Here is a 19,143-nt window from a genome sequence, read left to right as displayed (position 1 = left end):
AAAATTGAACTGGCAGTTAATAAGTGTGGGAAGCTTAGCAAAATAAAAATTAAAAAAATATATATATGTAAATATTAACGAGTTTACTAATATCTTCTACAATGAAAATATAAAGCGAATCTTAAACGCATTTTATATAACTTGGAAAACAAGCATAATGAGCAAAATATAATACATTAAGGCATTTAGCCTTATATGCATTCTATACCTAATTATTAATAAATGACAATAATGCAACTTAAACAAAAACTCATATTTCATAGTAAAAAAAATGTTATCAGAAATTTGATTTTATTATCAGTATCTGTTCACATTTCAACAGTTTCTTTTTTTTTTTGATTTGTTTTCTTATTTAAATTCTAAAAACTTTTTTTTCAATAGAAAAGTAACAATATACAAAAATAATAATGAAATTATAAACGAATTATATTTGTGACCGTATACAAAAGGTTGTGTGTGGCAAGCTATTACTACAAATTTATGATTCTTTTCCATTTTCAATGATTTCCATATAAAAACGATAGAGAGAGAGAGAGGAGGGGAGAACTTATTGTCTGCGGGTAAATGATTATGATGGTTGTTCTTTAGATTGGTTGCCATACATATAGAATGTTTGTACATACATCCAAAAAAACGAAACGAAACAATGTTTTTGCATGTATATATGTACATACTAATTGATTGGGATTGCATTTAAAGTGCTACCAAAGAAGGCATTACAAATGAAAAGAGAATGCCTGAAAAAATGCCAGTGATTAACATGGCTGCGGCAAACATACCAGCAGTTATCTGATATTTGGGTTGGACCGTTTGAGGTGCGTACATCATACCCAATGAACTCAAATAACCCGAACTGTATGACATAACAACGGCAATTATCCAGTAAACCCATTCATTTGAGATCAGCACAGGAATGGTTCTATCAATGCCTTTGGGTATATAATTACATAGCAAGAACAGGGGTATAAAGACCACACGTAAGATGACGGGAACACATAAAAATCTAGGTTTCGGCCATTGAATCCATGATGTTGTCAAACTGCCCAACATGGCAAAGAGGTTAAAGGTTAGGAAGCATGTTATTGGAGCAAATAGATTTGATGATATAAAGAAATCAGGAGAGTTGGCCTTGATATCCGAGTGTATGGCGGGGAATACGGATAGAGTTATGAAAAACGTAAAGAATATATTAAACATTTGGGGAGCGGCTTGTTTGAAAACGGTCCAGTAAGGCACTCTAGTTACTTCTTGGCTATTTGTTAATGGTTTCTCCTCTTTCCGTCTCAACATGGTGTGATATCTGTAGAATTTATTCAGAGGCAATGCAAAGTAGGTATCGAAACAGATCAGCAATATCAACATGGCTGTTATGAAATAATAGATGGCCGATGTCCTGGGCGATGAAAATATATATGTACTACATATGGACATAATGGTGGAGAAAAGGCCACTAATATTAGATCCCAATACAACAGCACCAGTATATTTAATAGGGAGAGTAGCAGCCATTCCATAAATGGTGTTTTGATAAATTCCATTTGCCATATTCAGCAAAACCACACTGACCATGGTAATCCAGAAGAATGCTCCCTGCCAGTTTGTAGAATCCATAATGGCCATCAATACGGTGACAATAAAAATCAAAAGCTCGAACAGTATGCTATACACAATACGTTTGGTTAGGTCACCACCAAGATGAACGAAAATATTCAACCAATTGAAAATCAAATTGGGAATCTGTGATGCAAATCCTAAGTACTGCATAAAATTTCTGGCATAAACAGTGGTTGTCTCATTGCCCTCGGTGGGAGCCAATTTAAATTCTTCAAAATAGCTTTTGGCTGTGATGAACATATTCCAAGGCATTAATGTACCCAGGCCATGTAGCATGAATATCAATAGGACAATTTTCCACTTGTCCAATGGTGGCTTCGATGGCAGCGGCTTTCCTTTGCCCATACCTTTGAAATTTAAATCATCTTCCGGAAGTTTCTGGGCCTCCCAAGAGGGAGAGAGCGTTACTGGTTTGGAAGAGTTAAGGAAATGTGTTTTTTCATTATTCCTGTCCATGATTATACACTGCTGTGGTTATTTTTCCTTTTCTGGCAAAATTGAAGCAACCCAATGAGGCAGCAGCTAGTTTTCAGTTTCCAGTTTCCGTTGGCCTCTCACGTATTCACGTGTGAGAGAGTATGTGTGCCACTTGAATTTCTCGACGGTGAATGCACTCAAAAGCCAAAGTAGTGTGAATGTAGAACAAATCGACTTAACCGATAGCGACGAATACAAAGTAACAAATGAAGAAAAAAACACAGTCTCACGACACTACCAACACCGCAACTGAAGAATAGAAAAAGGAATATTTTCCCCTATTATTTATGGCAAAGTGTAAATCAAACAAAAATTAATAACCTTATCGTTATTTCGCCATGCTCTCGCCAAACAAACTCAAATTGAAATGGCAAAAAACCACAAGATCGCTATTTACAATCGAATTTAAGAGAGATTATTTCGCTAGCCCCGTATTATTATAATCAGCAGCAGCAGCACCACCAAAAGCCACTAGCAGCAGCAGCACAGGCGACCAAATATACCGCGCGACAACGTGTGTTAGGTTATAATGCAACAAAAACAATGTATCTGAAGTAGTGATGGATTTATAGGATTTCGATTACTATCTTCTTTTTTTAGATACCGCTTGACATATCTAATCGAATGCTAGGAACCGAATAATGAATGAGTGATTGGTATACAACAAAACAACACTAGGTTAGGACTGCTCTTTATTCTCGTCATTCAATCAAGAATGGTATCCCTCTGGTCGTATACTCAAACAAAATGATCTGACATTTGACATCTATTCGTTTAAGCTCAGTTCAATCAAATGAAATTGAAACAACAAATTCTTAAGAGATGTTAGCATAATTAATGCAGTTTTGAATATGCGTGGTAAAAACACACACAGAGTGTTCAAGGCTATTCCATCCAATCAAAAACTGACGCTAAATCAAATTTTAATTGACTTTGTTTATTGTTTTGTACCATTCACACTCTCTCACACAAAATCTCTCTCTCTCTCTCGCCCTCAAATACAAATTATTTGAGTGTATGTGTGTTGTGTTGTTAATTGATAACGCCGGGCTACCGGGCACAATAACAAATCAAAAATAAAAATGGTCGAATTAGAGATGGCAAATTTGTATGAGTAACTATTATTCTAACATTAGTGCTTTGGCCCAGGGTACACTTCTTATTGTGTACTCCGACTTTGTCCGGTTCGTATTTCGGAACTCTTCCAAGATATTTTGTACTACGTTTACACAATGCTTTCCTTTTTGATTATTTGAAAACACACTTTGTATGGAAAGTCGATTTGCAAATCTTGTAAAATGAGATTTCGAGCATAAAAGCCGGTATCAAGTTCGCATTATCTCGATAAAATATCCCTTTATTCACGGTTACTTTTCGTTAATAATTAATTTAAAAAAAGTTATAATTTTATTCTGCAAAAACAGAAATAACTGTAACTTTTTTGGAAAATTATAACTTATTTATTCTAACTAGATGGGGGAACGATTCAGAGCAACAATTTTAAGTGAAATTTTTATTTCACTTAAAATTGATTATTCCCTGCCGACATTTTTTGAATTTGGGGGCGCTTCTGAGAATCCCCACTACGTCGAAAACAATCATATACGACATCAAAAACTCGTCGGAAAAGCGCCGTCACTATTGAGAAGTTGTACCACGCCAAGTTACTACGAAAAAGGTTCTCATCAGTGCAATTATTAGGTGCCCATTTAGATCAATTTCGAAGGACGCCAATAAGAACCCCTGCAAACTATCAGAAAAAGTGCATTTTAAGGTAATTGTAGAAGAATCATTGTGGTCAAGTAAAACACGATTGTGTAGATGTTTATTGATTTGATTAAACATTTATAATTTCTTATAAATATAACATTTTTTGGTTTATCTCATCACATTTAACATAATTTTTTGCATTAATAAAAGAATGATGTTGAGTTTTAAGTAGCAAGTTACATATTGCAGAGTCTATCAGCCAGTTTGTTTATTTTCGATGGAGACAGCGCGCCTGGAAAAATATTTGAAAAACGATCACTTTATTCTATTTGGAAAGTCGAAAATTGTTCTCCATATACCTTTCACAATTTTAAGCGTAATATCTATGTTTTCGGAACTTTATTTTCGTTTTTATTTAAATAAAATATAACAAGCTGGTTGCGCTTGGCGTTTCACAAAAAATAAAATGGCTCTTCTAACAGTTAAGCTGGGTACTACCCTGCCAGCATTTCAAAGTTCCATTTCAACCTCATCGTTACCACAGACTCGTAAATGTCACTTCAACCATCATGAAAAGGTACATCAAAAAGTACATGCAAGTAATTTGCCATCCCTACTGTTAAAAAAGCCATTTTTTTGTGAAACGCCAAGCGCAACCAGCTTGTTATATTTTAATTAAATAAAAACGAAAATAAAGTTCTGAAAACATAGATTATACGCTTAAAATTGTGAAAGGTATATTGGTGAACAATTTGGTGATTTTCCAAATGGAATAAAGTGATTGTTTTTCAGATATTTTGCAGACACGCTGCCTCCATGGAATAAAAACACTGGTTGATAGACGCAGCAACATGTAACTCAACAACATGTAACGCAGCAACTACTTGTAACTCAACATCATCATTAATGCCAAAAATTATGTTAAATGTAATGTGATAGTGGTATAAATGTTATATTTTTAAGAATTTGTAAATGTTTAATCAAATTAATAAATATCTAAACAAACGTGTTTTACTCGACCACAATGATTCTTTTACAACTATCTTAAAATGCACTTTTTCTGATTGTTTGGAGGGTCCCTTATTGGCGTCGTTCTAAATTGATCTATAAAGGCACCTAATAATTGCACTCATGCGAAACATTTTTGAAGTAACTTGGCGTGGTACAACTTCTCAATAGTGACGGCGCTTTTCCGACGAGTTTTTGAAGTCGTATATGATTGTTTTCGACGTAGTGGGGATTCTCAAAAGAGTCCCCAAATTCAAAAAATGTTGGCAGGGTATGTTCACTTTTCAAGCTGAAAACCAGCTTGTTTTCACGGTTACTTTTTTTAATTAATTAATTTAGAAATCTAAAATTATTTGCAATCAATTTCTTGGATCTTTTCCATCCACTATTTGGCAAGACTTGATCAAAATATAATCATCTTCATAAATATATTTGTACTTTTAATTTAGTGTTTTGGTGAAAAAAAACCGAACATAGTACTCACCTTTAGCCGCTAAAATCGCTAAAGTGAAAACTAAATCAGTAAGAAAAATGCATGAAATTATATGTATTTGTTGCAAATTTTATTCTAACTTGATGAGGAAAAGCCCAAAGCAAGTTTTCACAAAGTTTGTATTCCTTAAAATGGATTATTAAAGAAAAGTAATCGTGAAAAAATAACGTTTTTAGCGGCTAAGGGTGGGTATTAAGTTCGAGTTTAGCCGCTAAAAACGTCATTTTTTCACGATTACTTTTCTTTAATAATCCATTTTAAGGAATACAAACTTTGTGAAAATTTGTTTTGGGCTTTTCCCCATCAAGTTATAATAAAATTTGCAACAAATATGTATAATTGCATGCAGTTTTCTTACTGATTTAGTTTTCACTTTAGCGATTTTAGCGGCGAAACTCGAACTTAATACTCACCTTAAACTCGAACTTAATACCCACCTTAAAGGTGTGTACTATGTTCGGTTTTCGAGTTGAAAATCACTTTATTTTCGCGATTACTTTTCCTGAAATAATCATACTCTAACTTAATACTCACCTTTAGCCGCTAAAATCGCTAAAGTGAAATCTAAATCAGTAAGAAAAATGCATGAAATTATACGTATTTGTTGCAAATTTTATTATAACTTGATGGGGAAAAGCCCAAAGCAAATGTTCACAAAGTTTGTATTCCTTAAAATGGATGATTAAAAAAAAGTAATCGTGAAAAAATGACGTTTTTAGCGGCTAAAGGTGGGTATTAAGTTCGAGTTTAGCCGCTAAAATCTCCATTTTTTCACGATTACTTTTCTTTAACAATACTTTTTAAGGAATACAAACTTTGTGAAAACTTGCTTTGGGCTATTCCCCATCAAGTTATAGTAAAATCTGCAACAAATATTTATAATTTTATTCCTTTTTTTATTGATTTAGTTTTCACTTTAAGGTAAGTACTATGTTCGCTTTTCGCGTTGAAATTTTCGTGGTTACCTTATTAAAACAGTTTAATATAAAGCAGATAAATTAACTCAATTGATGCGCTGTTTTCTGTTTCTCTAGATTTCGACAAGACTTTACAGGAATAAGTTTGTTTCCATTTATAATTTTGATTATTTAAGGAAAAGTAATCGCGAAAATAAAGTGGTTTTCAACTCGAAAACCGAACATAGTACCCACCTTTAGTGAAAAAACTCGAACTTAATACCCACCTTAAAGGAGAGTATTAAGTTCGGTGAGTATTAAGAAAGTCAAACTGCTTTTCGGGAAGTGATATTTTTGGAATAGTAGAATAATAAATAAAGATGAACTTGGCAACACTATGCTGAAGATAGAAGCTGTGAATACCGGTTGCTATAGGGATCTATAGTATAAACCAATAATCGATTTTTCGACTATTCGATTATTGACTATTAATCAAAAATCGATTTTCGATTATTTTCACCAATCAAAATTCGAATATTCGATTTTTCATAACCGAATTTCATAGAAATAATGATTATACAAAATATTCGATTTTATGGTATCTATTTGTTTTTTGTTAGTGTTATCAATAGTTGGGTAAGAAATGCCAAAAATTAGTGTTCCAGTCAAACATGTTAATTTTTTTAAGTTGTTTAATATATTTTTAAAATGTTCAATATAAAATTTTTAACATGTACGTGTCATTTATTATTATTTCCTTAAATATTTGTTTAATATATATTGTGAAAATACTCAATATGAAATAACTTATCATTATCTCCCCAAATAATTACCCGTATAAATTCAAGGAAATTGAAAAAACAAAGGATTCATTTCCACCAATTTCATATTTTATTTAATCAAGTCAACATTTTTATTCTAGTCAAAATTAAAATTTTATGATAGTCATTTTTATGATAGTTAAAATTAAAAATTAGTTAAAAATCTAAAATCGATTTTGCGATTATTTTAAGGTTAATAATCGATTTCGACTTTTTTAGATTTTCATGCCAAAATTCGAATAATCGATTAATCGATTTTCGATTAATAGATCCCTAGGTTACTAATTACTGTCTCGCCATTTTATTTTTAACGTGGTAGAATTTTCTGTTCGCGTTGTATTTCTGTTCGCGTTAGTGGAAAGAAAATAATTATAAAAAGAGGAAAATATAATGAGTGAATTCCAAATGCCGTCAATGGGCACCATGGAAAATCTACCAGTGGATTCTTACACGGATACTGGTGCAAATATGGGTAGCAGTAAAACTGGAAATGAACGTTTTGGTGGCCATAATGATTACGACAAACCTGACAGAGAAAAGCGTTCGAAATCTAGGGATAAAGATAAGGATCGCAGCAGTAGTAGAAGGAAAAGGTGAGTAAGCAAAAAAAAATTGCAACTAATTAAGAGGATAAATATGTAGCAAGTAAAGGTATATCATCCATGGATGGCATTTTCTATATTTTCTTGGGGAGTATTTGCCAATGTAAAAGAAGAAGGCTGATGCATGCCCCTTTTCAAATTATGTAAAAAACAATTGTAAAAATTGCGTACAATGCTGATTTCTTAGATTTTTAAATTGCATGTTGTGTTTGATATGTATTTGACAAATTTGTTTTATTCACTTCCAGAGATCGATCCAGGGACCGAGATAGGGAAAAAGATAAGGATAAAGAAAGAGATCGCAGAGATCGTGACCGTGACCGGGATCGTGATCGCGAACGTGATCGTGATCGCGACCGAGAACGTGACCGAGATTACAGGCGCTCAAGCCATCGGTCCAGCCGTGATAGAGATCGTTCAAGCCGCGATAGAGAACGGTCAAGCCGTGAACGCTCTAGTCGAAGAGATAGGGACAGAGATTCCCGAGCCCGCAGAAGCAACTCGCGCAACTATGAAGACTACGAATCACGTCGTAGACGTGACCGTAGTCGCGACCGTCGTCGTTCCCGAAGTCGCAGCTACGATCGCAAAAGAAATAGCCGTACTCGTGACAGGAGTATGTCCAGAGAACGATCAGAACGTATGCATTTGGAATCGATTAAAGAAGAAGTTACTAGAGATAATCGATTTGATTTGACGCAAACAATACAGGAGTTAATGAGCAGTACTGCAAACGCAAAGAATTTTGCTGCTTTATTCAATTCAAATAACAGCAATGATTCATTGTCTAATGGAGCAACAGAGCACTCACGTAAGTTTCTGAACTGAGAAATAGGCAAAAGAAAACATAGTTAATAAAATCCCTTACAGAGGAGGAGACAGAACGTAAACGACGCAAGAAATCTCGTTGGGGTGGAACTGAAAATGATAAGACTTTTATACCCGGTATGCCCACAATATTACCACCTACTCTGGATCCTAAGCAGCAGGAAGCATATCTAGGTAATTTAATAAAACTTTTTAAGTTTTTTATAGATATATTCCAATTTAGCTTTAAGACTATTATTAAGAAAAAGAAAAGACATTGATCGTCAAGTAAGTGTACACAATAAAATAAAATGACTTCAGCTTAGGACTAGAAACAAAAATACGTGAAACATTGTCAGCAATCTACGGATGTACACAGCAGACAGTAGCCGCGATATCACAAAGGAAAATGCAGAGGACGGAGCGGAACACTTGCGGGAATTGTCAATACTTTGTTTTGCTTTATCAAATGAAAACTAATCAAAACTTCTTCGTTTTCTTTTTGAAGGCACGCTTTCTATCTATCTCTATTAAATAAAAGTAAAGACATTCCTACCTACATGGACGTGCAAAGGAATAACCAGCTTCCCTCGGATCGGGCGAAGATACTTTAAAAGAGCCCACATTATCAACTATATTTTGCAATCACTAATACTAATATTTCTCAAGTCTTCTTTTTAGAGTTATACACTAGAATATTATTTTACACAAATTATTAATTAGACCCATTTTTATTTTATTTTAATATTTTAATTTGTTTTCTCCAGTTTGATACTATGATACTACACGTACGATACTTAAGCGTGCGTCCTTCTACATTGTCGTCTAGATCCCCAAACAAAACCATCGTTCAATTAGATTTTTTTCTTCAATAGATTTTTAATTGACAATTGCTTGTGTAATAAGTACCATACTAATAATGGGGCTTATTGCCTCTTTTTTCTTCTTTTTTTTTCTTAACTCACCACTTTTAATTACAGTTCAACTTCAGATCGAGGAAATCAGCCGCAAGCTGCGTACTGGTGATTTGGGAATACCACAAAATCCGGAAGAAAGGTTTGCATTCTTACTTAAGTTATTTGTACAAAGATGATTTATTATTTATAATAATTTTTATTTGCCTACCATCAGTTAAAGGAGAATGCATGTGGATGATGATTTGATTAGTTACATAATGGGTATATTTAAAATTCCTAAACGAGGGTCCACAATGGACACTCTCCCCGAATATATGAGATTATTTTGCGGTAATATGTCTTGACAATATTTTTGTATAGGCTCATTTAGAAATATAAAATAGTCCAACAATAGAAGAGTTCGCTCATAGCTTTTTCAAGCAAATCATGAATGACTCCAGATATAAAAAATATAGCAAGGGCTTGTAAATAAATTCAATTCTTAAATTAATTTTTTACAGAGTCGACTTTTTTGAAAACTCACCTTGACTTCATTTTTATGGTTACAGCCATGGTACAAACAATTTACTAGGTAGACTCACAATCCCAAAAATAACAATAAAGATGCTTCCACTTGATTTAAAATTTTTATGACTCAATCTATTTTGAGCCCATAATACCATATATAAAGGATATGACAATTTTTTTTCTAAATTTATTCAAAGTATTTGGAACGTTCACCTCTGAACATAAACAACGAAATGAATATAGATATTGTGAAAAAAAACTGGAATTATTGAAGCAAAGAAACAAGATGCATTTTGTTTCCAAATTGATGTTTTTAAGATATCACAACCTTTTGTTTCTTCAATGAATAGCACCAAAAAATTCTCAATTTCCGGTTCATTTCTTTGATGCTTTTAATATAACATTAATAGCAATAAATGTTACATAGATTTTTTAAAAGGACTCCTTTCTTGTTCCCCATTGTCCGCAGCTGCAAGATGCTTCCACTTTATTTGCAAATGTTTTATTTAGAGCCCGTAATAGCAATGTGTTTTTCAATGGCATTGCTTTCTAAATTTATTCATAATATTTGGAACTTCCACTTCTGAACACAAACAACGAACTGAATATAGATATTGGGGAAAAAACTGGAATTATTGAAGCAAAGGAACAAAATGCATTTTGTTTCCAAATTGATGTTTTTAAGATACCACAACTTTTTGTTGCTTCAATGAACAACACCAAAAATACTCAATTTCCGGTTCATTTCTTTAATGCTTTTTCTAGCATTAAAGAATAATTGAAAAAATAATGAAAGTGGAATTTCGACCTCTTCTATTTAATTTACAATTGATTCAATTAACGCGCACATCATTTAATGATTTTTTTTTTATAAATGAATGAATCATATTTTATAAAATAATGATTGATTCAATTAGCTCGTACATAATTTAATGATTTTTTTTTATAAATTAATGCCTGATTTCTGTGATTAAAGTAATTTTAATAGAAATAAAAAAAATCTTGATTGCAGCCAAAACCAAGATTTTGTCTAGACGCCAGGATAGTATTCCCGTTTAATATCAAAGTATTAATGTTTGGTTTTAAAAGAGCCTTTAGGTGGGACTTTGTGGGAAATACATTTTATGGTACACTTATATACTTCATTTATTCTTTGTTTAATTCATATTTATAATTTACAAAAAAAAAAAAAAAATAACAGACAAATAGATCCGTCTACTAAAATGGAGTTCCTTATAATTGAGTTGATAATAGAATTTGGCTGTATTTACTAATATTAGAGAATTAGTATGTTTTTAGAGTGTGTATTAGAGCTCGACCGAAGCGGGTTTTTTTTTCCGAAGCACGTTATCCAGTCTATATCCAGTTTTTTTTTCTGGCAATTTGACGAAAACCGAAAATTATTAATTTCCTGATATTGATAAGTAATTTCGAATTCATTTTCAAAAATGTTTTGAATATTTTATACATGCCTATTTGTCTGTGTCGGCTAAGTAAGTCAAAGATCAAATGACCGCCTTGCAAAGAAAATGGCTCTCGAAAATTTCAAACCCCTGTTTTAACTTGTCTGAACCCCCCCCCCCCCCACGATTGTGGTGATCGAATGATCAGCTTCTACATTCGGTCAAACATTGATAATAAAACACGCACCGGCCTTCCACGTGATTAGGCCGAGACAAAAAAAATCAAAACCTTTTTTAACTTGTCTGAATTCCTCAAAGATTCTGTGCTTTGCTGTGCTGTAAATAACAGGTTGGCGGATAAGTCCCCGGTCTAACAAAGAAAAACACTTTTTTTTTTGTCAAAATTCGTTTTTATTATTCAACATAGTTCCCTTCAAGAGTTCCCTTCTAACAAAGAAAAACACATTTTTTTTTGTCAAAATTCGTTTTTATTATTCAACATAGTTCCCTTCAAGAGCGATACAATGATTATAACGACCTTCCAATTTTTTGATACCATTTTGGTAGTACTCCTTCGGTTTTGCCTCAAAATAGGCCTCAGTTTCGGCGATCACCTCTTCATTGCAGCCAAATTTTTTCCCTGCGAGCATCCAGATCTGGAGAATACGGTGGGTGGGGAAGCAATTCGAAGCCCAATTCATGAATTTTTGCCATCGTTCTCAATGACTTGTGGCACGGTGCGTTGTCTTGGTGGAACAACACTTTTTTCTTCATCATATGGGGCCGTTTTGTCGCGATTTCGACCTTCAAACGCTCCAATAACGCCATATAATAGTCACTGTTGATGGTTTTTCCCTTCTCAAGATAATGTATAAAAATTATTCCTTGCGCATCCCAAAAAACAGGGCCATTACTTTGCCAGCGGACTTTTGAGTCTTTCCACGCTTCGGAGACGGTTCACCGGTCGCTGTCCACTCAGCCGACTGTCGACTGGACTCAGGAGTGTAGTGATGGAGCCATGTTTCATCCATTGTCACATATCGACGAAAAACTCGGGTGTATTACGAGTTAACAGCTGCAAACACCGCTCAGAATCAACACGTTGTTGTTTTTGGTCAAATGTGAGCTCGCGCGCCACCCATTTTGCACAGAGCTTCCGCATATCCAAATATTGATGAATGGTATGACCAACACGTTCCTTTGATATCGTTAAGGCCTCTACTATCTCGATCAACTTCATTTTACGGTCATTCAAAATCATTTTGTGGATTTTTTGATGTTTTCGTCGGTAACCACCTCTTTCGGCCGTCCACTGCGTTCACCGTCATCCGTGCTCATTTCACCACGCTTGAATTTTGCATACCAATCAATTATTGTTGATTTCCCTGGGGCAGAGTCCGGAAACTCATTATCAAGCCAAGTTTTTGCTTCCACCGTATTTTTTCCCTTCAGAAAATAGTATTTTATCAAAACACGAAATTCTTTTTTTTCCATTTTCTTCACAATAACAAAAGTTGCTTCACAAAAGACGCTCTATCTCACAAACTAATTGACTTACGGACGTCAAATTTTGAAACGAATCATTTGAAGGTTGGTACTATAAAAAAATAATATGCATTTAATACTAGCGACGCCATCTATGTGTCAGACCGGGGACTTATCAGCCAACCTGTTATTGGAGGTCGCCCGAGTGATGGGCTTCGACTTAATTATTTCGATGCAAACTTTTTATATTTTGTTTGTAACTTCGTTATTAGGGAGCCACCGTGATGCAATGGTTAGCATGCCCGCCTTGCATACACAAGGTCGTGAGTTTGATTCCTGCTTCGACCGAACACCCAAAAAGTTTTTCAGCGGTGGATTATCCCACCTCAGTAATGCTGGTGACATCTCTGAGGGTTTCAAAGCGTCTCTAAGTGGTTTCAATGCAATGTGGAACGCCGTTCGCAGTCGGCTATAAAAAGAAGGTCCCTTGTCATTGAGCTTAACATGGAATCGGGCAGTGATAAGAGAGAAGTTCATCACTGTGGTATCACAATGGGCTGAATAGTCTTAAATGAGCCTGATACATCGGGCTGCCACCTAACCCAACCTAACCTAACTTCGTTATTAAATTTGAAGAAGATGTTTTCAGAAGATGTTGATGTGTTTAAAATAGCATGACCGAAGTCGAAAGAATTCGTGTTTTACTCGAAAGCTAATTATAATATTTCAAAGATTCAAATTTGGCACCGAATTTTGTCATTTTGTCCAATAATGGTTTCGACCAAAGAAAAGTCCGCTTTGATCGAGCTCCGACACTGTTCTGACACAGTTCCAGAAGCTGTTAGCAAGAAGTCTTCTCATTAAAGAGATCGAAATCGGATTGCATACATTGTTGTGTGAGATGTACCACCTTGACTTTTGTAGGATATACATAGTATGTAAATCTTTTTGATACGAAAATATGTTCCCCCGATATATGAATTATAGAAAGTATGAATTATCTATAAAAAGAAATCAATGTTACCTTTATGAGGCTGTTGTAATGCTGGGTGATTGGTTTCATAAGACCTATACAACATATTTAATAATTCATTAAATTATTTTAATTTCACAGACGAAATACCGTTATTGTTGTCGTGGTTTGGTAAATATAATAGTCAATTTTCAAATATATATTTGAAATATTGAATACTAATCAATTATTTTCCCCTTAAAATCAAACTCTAGGTTATGACATTGTTTCAGAGTTCTATAAGGGCGTTTTTTGCTCATTAAACACATACACCCTTGGGTACATGTAAGCAAAGAACTTACCAAAAAAAAAAAATAGTTGTGTTATAAACTCATTTATATTCTCAATTATTAATCAAACAATCTTCTTTTTCCCCCCGAAGGATATAAGACATATAAAACAAAGATAGATCACACAATAGATGTTGTATAGAGAGAATATTCCAAGTGGATGGTCACAATCACAGTAATACCAAAAAAAAAAAAAAAACAAACAAAGCCAATAATTCACTTTACATTACTAAAGAGATTATTAATCAAAATTTTTCTTTTTTCCCCACCATCAAAAAAACGACCTGATTTGATTGAATGAATGGCAAACAGCAGTTATGAAAGTTTCACGAATCATTAATGATTTTTTTAATTAATCTAATAATTAATGCTTAATTAACTAATGATGATTTACAAAATTTCCAGGAGATTATTAATACTAGGAATTATTTTAAATGATTTTCAGCATTATATATTTTAAGATAGATTTATGTTGGTTTTCTATAATGGATGCTAATTTTTCTTTAACGTTTTGTGTCTCTTTAATAGATCTCCTTCGCCGGAACCCATTTATAGCTCTGATGGCAAACGGTTGAATACAAGAGAATTTCGTTATCGCAAGAAATTGGAAGATCAAAGGCATCAATTGATTCAGAAAATGCAAACGGTTAATCCCGATTTTAAGCCGCCAGCTGATTACAAGTAAGTTTATAAATAATTAACAAAACTAAAGATAAATGTTCATCTCAATTAAACTTTCTATATAACTTCTAAAATATTATGTTTTATCGTTCTCCTTCAGACCTCCAGTGACTCGTGTCATTGATAAGGTATTGATACCGCAGGAACAGCATCCTGATATAAATTTTGTGGGTCTATTGATTGGTCCACGTGGTAACACACTGAAGGCAATGGAAAAAGAGACTGGAGCCAAGATTATCATTCGTGGTAAAGGTTCTGTAAAGGAGGGAAAAGTTGGACGTAAAGATGGTCAACCATTGGCCGGAGAAGATGAGCCATTACATGCTTTCATTACTGCTTCCAATCCAGAGGCGGTCAAAAAAGCTGTGGATAAAATTAAAGATATCATTCGTCAGGGCATAGAGGTACCAGAGGGTCATAATGATTTGCGGCGTATGCAATTGAGAGAACTGGCTCAGCTCAATGGAACATTGAGAGAAACAGATTGTCCTAGATGTACCAATTGCGGCTCAACGGAACACAAGTCATGGCTTTGCCCCGATAAACCCAATGTCACTAACAGCATCGTATGTACTGCTTGTGGTGGAGCAGGTCACATATCTAAAGATTGTCGCAGCAAACGTCCCGGAGCCGGAATGCCTGGTGAGGAAGGTGAGAATTCTCAAGCTAAAATTGATGAAGAGTACATGAGTCTTATGGCCGAATTGGGTGAAGGACCTCCACCATCAGCAGCCAAGCCACAACCGGATCCCTTGGCACAGGTTCACATTAATCGTGGCTATAGTATATTTGATAAGAAACCTGTATCAATGCCAGCAATACAGAATACACAGCCCACACATAGCCCTATGAATGCTGTGGCACCTCCACCCCCAATGCCTCCACCTTGGGGCTCGTCAAATGCACCTCCGGTAGGAATGCCGCCATTAATTCCACCTCCTCCGACAACACAGCCCCCCACTCCGGTATCAATGCCACCATTGATTCCACCTCCTCCCACTACACAGCCGCCGACACCGGCAGCTCCGCCGCCACTCATGCCTTGGATGAGTGTGGGTGCACCACAACCACCTCCACCAGGCGGTGATCCTCCACCACCAGGAACTGGGCCTATGCCGCCTTTGCTGCCACCGCCTACAGGATTACCGCATTGGCAAGCTCCACCCGGATTACTTCCTCCAGGTTTTCCGGGTTGGGGTGGTCCAGGATCTGGTGCATATGCACCACCTCCACCGCCACCTTGTGCACCACCACCAGGCATTGGAAGTTTAGCTCAACCACCTCCCCCACCTCCATCGTAAATGGGATGAAAGACGACAACCATAAAATCTCAATCATTTTGTCAATTCATGGGTGGAAACTTTAAAAGTGCTCCAGGCAAAAATAATGACAATTGAATTACCCAGCTATATTTAAATAACCACCCCATTGTAGTAATTCGATAGATGAATAATTTCCTTATATATTTAATATACATGTCAAAATTGTATATGATGATTGCAGTTCTATATATCTAGAAAGTGAAGTTTTCTACAAAAACAAAAAGATTTAATTTCATATTCGGCAAGTAATCGTATTTTTTAAATCTATATCATACGTAAACACAACCCAGACAAAAATATTCTCGCTAATTATATTCCAAGGTCCAACAAATGGAAGACGTAAAATATATCTATTAAGTTATGAACAATTGTCCATACATTTTATCATTATATTTGAAATGTTGTATGTAACCTAATTATGTCATATAATCCTTCAATAAAATTATTCAACATAGTGATGATAATAAAAAACCAGATACATTAATTTTATTGCAATAAGAGCACAAAGGGTTAGAGTTGGTTATATTTACCCCTCAATTTTTCAAAGTGTTCGCTTCTTACATTTCACAGATGTAGGGATGTTATTAATTCACGATATTGCTTTCCTAATCAGAGGTTGTGTAATGTTTATGAGAAACTTGATCTTGGTGTTTTGTTTGATTATAAGTTAAGTTTTATTTGTCACTTAAATTATATTCTTCCAAAAGCTTATTCAGTTATGTACTTTATTCGTAGAAATACTACTGAATTCTCTGATCCTTATATAAAAAAAATATATTGTGCCTTTGTCCGCTCAAAACTGGAGTATGCTTCATTTATTTGGAGTCCAAATGCCATCTGTCACGCTGAACGTATTGCAGTATTAGATAAAAAATAAAAACCACAGAGGTAATGTTTTTCATTTTTTGTTTATTACGGGGCGATACATCATAAATATCAACAAGGTAGAAAACATAAAATTGAATTATATTCGAAGGAAAAAAACAAAAATATAAAAAAAGAGAAAAAATATCTCTAGGATTGGATGAAGGCTAAATTACTTTGAAGTTCAATTTAACCATGTTTATTGAAATATTCTTTAGATTGTTCCACATCAGGCTTAATGGTATCTGGATTGGACTCAGGATTCCAATTGGCAGGACAGACTTCACCATGCTTTTCAACAAATTGGAATGCTTTGATTAATCTCAAAACCTCATCTACAGAACGACCAACTGGCAAATCATTAATAGAGTATTGACGTACAACACCACTTGGATCGATGATGAAAGTTCCACGCAGGGAAATGCCTTCATTTTCCAAAAGAACACCATAATCTGAACTGATTTGTTTGGTAATATCGGCCAATAGGGGATATTTCAAACCACCCAAACCGCCATTTTTACGCTCCATATTGGACCAAACCAAGTGCGAGAAGTGTGAATCTACTGATACACCCAAAACTTCGGCATTTAACTTCTTGAATTCCTGGATGCGATCACTAAATGCAATGATTTCAGTAGGACAGACGAAAGTGCTGGAATAAAAAATTGTCATTAACATGGTTTGATTAAAATGCTACGAAAATAACTTACAAATCCAATGGGTAGAAGAATAATACCAAATATTTACCAGCATAGTCTGACAATTGAACATCTTTAAAGTCATTGCCTAAGACAGCGATACCTTTGAAATCAGGTGCCGGTTGTTGAACTTTGACTGCCAACAAGGGTGAGCCTACAACAAAAACAAATTGAATTGCTGATATATATTTTCTTATCTATTATATGAAGATAAGCTTACTTTGATGAAGGAGACGCTTGAAAGCAGCATTCACATTGTTCTTCTGTGACAATTGTTTACCCACTTGGGGAAGCTAGAATCGAAAAATATCAATTACGTAATTTTATGCTATGTACAATAAAGGCTTAATTGAAGGGTCTTTTGCATGCAATGAAAATCATAACACATGCCCCTATCCAATGCAAATTTTGCAGATACTTACGGATTTCAAAAGATTTCTTGCCAAAAACGACATGGTTTACTCAATGGTTTCCTTCGGTCTACAGCTGTTTGAGGAGCAGAAAAGGGATATGAAGTTACCGGCGTCTATAACAAATGAAATAGAGATTGAAGCCGACATAATTTGGTGTACGCCGATTAAGTGACTTATTTGTCGACGGCATATGTTTTCGGCATCAACGCCGTGAATGTGTGGCCCAAATTTCCGTTATAATCAAATTATTTTGAAGTTTGAAAATTCATTATAAGAGTTATTGTAGTTTTAATCATTATATCGGTTGTTTTGGTTGATATTCTATAATATCAACTTTATTGTATAATATGACAGTAGAAACAAATAAGTCGGTTAAACGTTAATCTACTTTATTATTAAGCACATAACACACAACAGGGTGGTACATGGTGATAACATTTAAAAATGTACGAAAATGATTGAAGATTGTATCCAAAGACTTTGTAATAATAACAAGATGTCCAGATTGCCTCTTGTTCTTGAATAGATAAAAGTGCACGACTTTAGGTTCACACACGTTCGTTATCTATTTTGCTTGTTGGAAGGTTTCTTTGCAACATTTTCTCCAATTCGTCTTTAAAATTGTATTCGTAACAATCCTGTATCTAAATAGCTGTGTTCGGACGACCAATAATGTATAATAATTTGTGACTGTAAAATTTTTCGTTTAGACAAAAACACGAACAAAAAGAGATAAAAAAAACAACAATTGACAAATAAAGAAGTTAAAAAAGGAAAACATTTTGAATTGGCCGCTACTACGGGCGTGTTTCCAAAATTAAAACTGTAAAGTAAAAATTCCTATTTTCTTAGAAAAACTGTAGAAAACTTAATGCAGAAAGAACATCAGGGAACGTAATAGACATCTCTTAATGATTTACATCTTAAGGTGGGTATTAAATTCCAGTTTAGCCGTTGAAATTGCCAGAAGTAATTTATTTTGGCATAAATGTTGAATGAAAAGAGTACAGAAACAGGCCTATTAACCAAATTGAAAATTCTTCATTTTCTTTTCTTTTTTAGATTCGTAACATCATACCCATTTTTTCCAACTCTCTCATACATATATGGACCTAAAATCATG

At 34.5% G+C, this 19,143-nt stretch overlaps 3 protein-coding genes and 1 long non-coding RNA gene across 4 annotated transcripts; 2 read left to right on the top strand and 2 right to left on the bottom strand.

Annotated features, from left to right (window-relative positions):
* Positions 1 to 255: 255 nt before the first annotated feature.
* Ent2 (Equilibrative nucleoside transporter 2) lies at positions 256 to 2,781 on the bottom strand. The gene is made up of 2 exons (XM_075289728.1): positions 2,413 to 2,781; positions 256 to 2,340 (listed from the first exon to the last, which is right to left on the bottom strand). Exon 2 carries the CDS (start codon positions 2,068 to 2,070, stop codon positions 694 to 696), a length of 1,377 nt encoding a protein of 458 aa, XP_075145843.1. The 5' UTR covers positions 2,071 to 2,340; positions 2,413 to 2,781; the 3' UTR covers positions 256 to 693.
* Positions 2,782 to 4,310: 1,529 nt separating this feature from the next.
* On the top strand, positions 4,311 to 4,851 carry LOC142219502 (uncharacterized). The gene is made up of 2 exons (XR_012717607.1): positions 4,311 to 4,536; positions 4,594 to 4,851. It is a non-coding gene; the product is annotated as an uncharacterized LOC142219502 (long non-coding RNA).
* A 2,466-nt stretch (positions 4,852 to 7,317) lies between these two features.
* Positions 7,318 to 16,519, top strand: SF1 (splicing factor 1). The gene is made up of 6 exons (XM_075309556.1): positions 7,318 to 7,612; positions 7,870 to 8,432; positions 8,492 to 8,623; positions 9,409 to 9,484; positions 14,571 to 14,723; positions 14,824 to 16,519. Exons 1-6 carry the CDS (start codon positions 7,410 to 7,412, stop codon positions 16,022 to 16,024), a joined length of 2,328 nt encoding a protein of 775 aa, XP_075165671.1. The 5' UTR covers positions 7,318 to 7,409; the 3' UTR covers positions 16,025 to 16,519.
* A 415-nt stretch (positions 16,520 to 16,934) lies between these two features.
* Positions 16,935 to 18,187, bottom strand: Prx3 (Peroxiredoxin 3). The gene is made up of 4 exons (XM_075288599.1): positions 18,030 to 18,187; positions 17,828 to 17,900; positions 17,620 to 17,761; positions 16,935 to 17,561 (listed from the first exon to the last, which is right to left on the bottom strand). Exons 1-4 carry the CDS (start codon positions 18,060 to 18,062, stop codon positions 17,099 to 17,101), a joined length of 711 nt encoding a protein of 236 aa, XP_075144714.1. The 5' UTR covers positions 18,063 to 18,187; the 3' UTR covers positions 16,935 to 17,098.
* Between the last annotated feature and the right edge of the window lie 956 nt (positions 18,188 to 19,143).

The sequence above is a fragment of the Haematobia irritans genome, chromosome 1, assembly GCF_050003625.1.
Source record: "Haematobia irritans isolate KBUSLIRL chromosome 1, ASM5000362v1, whole genome shotgun sequence".
In the NCBI taxonomy this organism is placed as follows: Eukaryota; Metazoa; Arthropoda; class Insecta; order Diptera; family Muscidae; genus Haematobia; species Haematobia irritans.
Note: the sequence above shows the minus strand (reverse complement) of the source record. Positions and strands in the feature narration are given on the sequence as shown.

Bases quoted from the DNA above. Each gene is read 5' to 3' on its own strand.
- Ent2 (XM_075289728.1), bottom strand. From the start codon at position 2,070: ATGGACAGGAATAATGAAAAAACACATTTCCTTAACTCTTCCAAACCA.
- SF1 (XM_075309556.1), top strand. From the start codon at position 7,410: ATGAGTGAATTCCAAATGCCGTCAATGGGCACCATGGAAAATCTACCA. The intron at 8,433-8,491 runs GTAAGTTTCTGA...AATCCCTTACAG, and splicing joins TGGAGCAACAGAGCACTCAC to AGGAGGAGACAGAACGTAAA. The intron at 8,624-9,408 runs GTAATTTAATAA...TTTTAATTACAG, and splicing joins GCAGCAGGAAGCATATCTAG to TTCAACTTCAGATCGAGGAA.
- Prx3 (XM_075288599.1), bottom strand. From the start codon at position 18,062: ATGTCGTTTTTGGCAAGAAATCTTTTGAAATCC. The intron at 17,762-17,827 runs GTAAGCTTATCT...TTTTTGTTGTAG, and splicing joins CAAGCGTCTCCTTCATCAAA to GCTCACCCTTGTTGGCAGTC. The intron at 17,562-17,619 runs GTAAGTTATTTT...TTTTTATTCCAG, and splicing joins TTCTTCTACCCATTGGATTT to CACTTTCGTCTGTCCTACTG.